At 30.6% G+C, this 2,761-nt stretch overlaps 1 protein-coding gene across 1 annotated transcript; it reads right to left on the bottom strand.

Moving 5' to 3' along the window:
- Positions 1–156: 156 nt before the first annotated feature.
- On the bottom strand, positions 157–1,125 carry EIN_235230 (hypothetical protein; the record flags this gene model as incomplete). Its single annotated transcript, XM_004185314.1, has 2 exons — positions 157–944; positions 990–1,125. The coding sequence occupies 2 exons, from the start codon at positions 1,123–1,125 to the stop codon at positions 157–159; spliced, it is 924 nt and encodes a 307-aa protein (XP_004185362.1).
- Positions 1,126–2,761: the final 1,636 nt, after the last annotated feature.

Raw genomic sequence — 2,761 nt, 5'->3', positions numbered from 1 at the left:
AAAGTGACTAATAATGGGCTTTCCCATTTGCCAACCCATAATTAGTCATTTTCATATAATAATCCCCGGCATCACTTGGTTTGTGAAATCCTTCACATTCTGCGCACTTTGAATTAATCGCAGACAGACAAAATTCGACATTTTTGTAACTCACCACTACAAATCAACCAATACATAGTCGTTTGCAATGCAATAGTTACAGTTTTGGTCGTTGTCACATGATATACAGTTATCAGAACAATTCTTGTAAATGTAATCATACAAGTAATGTCCATCCTCACAATCTAGACATCCAATTGGCGTTTTTGTTTCACAGTTAGTCAAGTTATCATATGATACACACAATTTACTTTTACTTCCTGAAAGTCTGAAATATTCATTTTGACAACTCAAACAAAAAGTGCCATCAACACAAGTACCACATGACTCATCACAAGAAATACAATCCGTTTTTTGTTTGTAATATTTCTCTTTGCAAATTGCACATCCACCACCGGTTGGCAGAGTCAATTCACATTTTGTGAACAAATCCCCAAGTGGTTCACATGTGAAGGTTGATGACAAGTAATACTGTGGATCGCATGTCAAGCAATATGTTATGTTGTAACAATTATCACAGTGATTCGAACACATTTCGCATTCACTATTGTTGTAATAATAACCAGAATTACATCTTTCGCACCCTTTGTTATTTCGACTAAAACATGAAACTTCAACACCTTTCATATCTCGTTTTGTGTTGGTTAAATTGTTTTCTTTATCATTTTCTTGATCGTCAAACGGTTCTGAACAATTTCCATATTTTAGTTTGAAAGAATCCAAACATTCAACACACATTGATTGTGAAATCAGTGAGTATTTACAGTCAGCTATTTGAGTGTTAAAAATTGGAATACAAAAACCATATTTTCCTACTTTGTTGAGAGTTTCAATTGCATAAAACCCTTCTTTACATTGTGGAAATGACATTTAGTAAGCTTTGACACAACCAACTTCACTTTGTTCGACACATAACTTAAATGATTGTATCATGTATTTTTCGTTACATCTCTTACACTTTCCACCTTCACAGTAGTTACAATTTGGTACCGAATACACCAAGCATTGTCCACATTTGAGTTCCATGTTATTCCTAACACATTTTGAACAATAATCTTTGATGTATTTCAAACGATTATAAACACTTATACAATTCATTGTTATATATTGTATATTATATTTTCTACACATGATAATATTTTTAGTGTTTGCTTTGTCATTCATACAAATCGAAGTGTTATTTGTACAGTCCCTCAGGCTAGCCTTATGGAAAATGCTTGCCTTCTGGAAATGTTTTTCATTAATTCTAGGTTATTTGTAATTTTAAAACAAACACAAATCAAGTGGTTGAGTGAGATGACTACTATATGGAACTAAAAAATGTATGTGGACGTGGTTACATTTAATAATTTCAATCAAATCACTATCAAAATGAGCTTTGAAGTTATCCCTGATTATCACCGCCCATGTTGTTTCGTTGAGTTTTAACTTTTTTACGTTTTTCAACGATATACTTCAACAAGTTGTCATACATCCAACTACAAAATATAAAACTGTTAACAAATCCCGTGTTGGTATAATAAATCTTGACTTTGGGTAATTTAAACAAATGTCTTCTCCAATGTACTTGTTTGGAATTACTATTGCAGAAGAACGAATTTACCAGAAGCGGATAAACACGCTATAACAGTACTTCGTTTTGATGAACGTCAAATTCCAACCTTCGATGTAGTTGTTTTTTCATCAACAAAAACTCGTATTTTTGAGAGTCAGTCCATCCATTAAATCCTATTTCGTCGATATTATAAAACAACGCAGGATGTATTCCATTCCATTCTGAAATTTCAATGTAATTATCCAACAAGTCTTTTGGGTTGCATTCCAACCGTTTTAACTCTTCTGGTCTAGCCATAGTGGTTGTTTTGTGGTGAAATTGTTTAACATGATTCACGATTTTATTCAAAGAGACGTCGAAATAAGGATTGAATTGTTGGCATATCAAATCAACAACATGTGGTGTAGCTACGATTGATTTTGAATTACAACATTTAAATATCTGACTTATAGCTGCATCCTTTTCAAAAGTAAAGTGATTTGGTTTTTTGGTTGTACCTGTTTTTGGATTAAATGATTATTAATTGCACCATCAGTCAATCCGAACAATAATCCAATTGTTGCTTCTGAAGCTTTAAATTAATTTCTTATCATTTTTATTTGATCAACTTTTGTTTGACACATAAAATAATCAGGACTTAATTTTAATAAAAGATATTTTGCTTTGTTTATAACTTTTAAAGAGGCGTCTATTTTCACTTGAAATGATACAATTTTTTGATTTCATTTCAACTTAATGCTTTTACTCGCTTTGTTTTTGGTTTTTGAAGCTCGAAATCAATATTTAAAGTTTGGTTATGTATTTTTTGTACAACAGCTTCTGTGAACATTTTATAGTCATGATCAAAAACCTTTTATTTGATTTATTAGAGATCCATATATATTATATATGGATAATATAATAATATAATATGGATATTATATATTATATATAATATCCATATTAAATTCTTTTAAATATCACTGATTTTTAGAACATTGTTTTCAACAATATATTAATAATTGTTAATTTGTTATAATAAATAAAACTATATTACAAAAACAATCCCATAAGGCAAGCCTTTTCCATATAGCTATATGTGGTTTCTGTACATGTTACACGTTGATT

Source organism: Entamoeba invadens, assembly GCF_000330505.1.
Source record: "Entamoeba invadens IP1 unplaced genomic scaffold scaff_1105074724841, whole genome shotgun sequence".
Taxonomy (NCBI): domain Eukaryota; phylum Evosea; order Mastigamoebida; family Endamoebidae; genus Entamoeba; species Entamoeba invadens.
The sequence above is the reverse complement of the archived record's forward strand: the minus strand, read 5'-3'. Positions and strand labels throughout refer to the sequence as shown.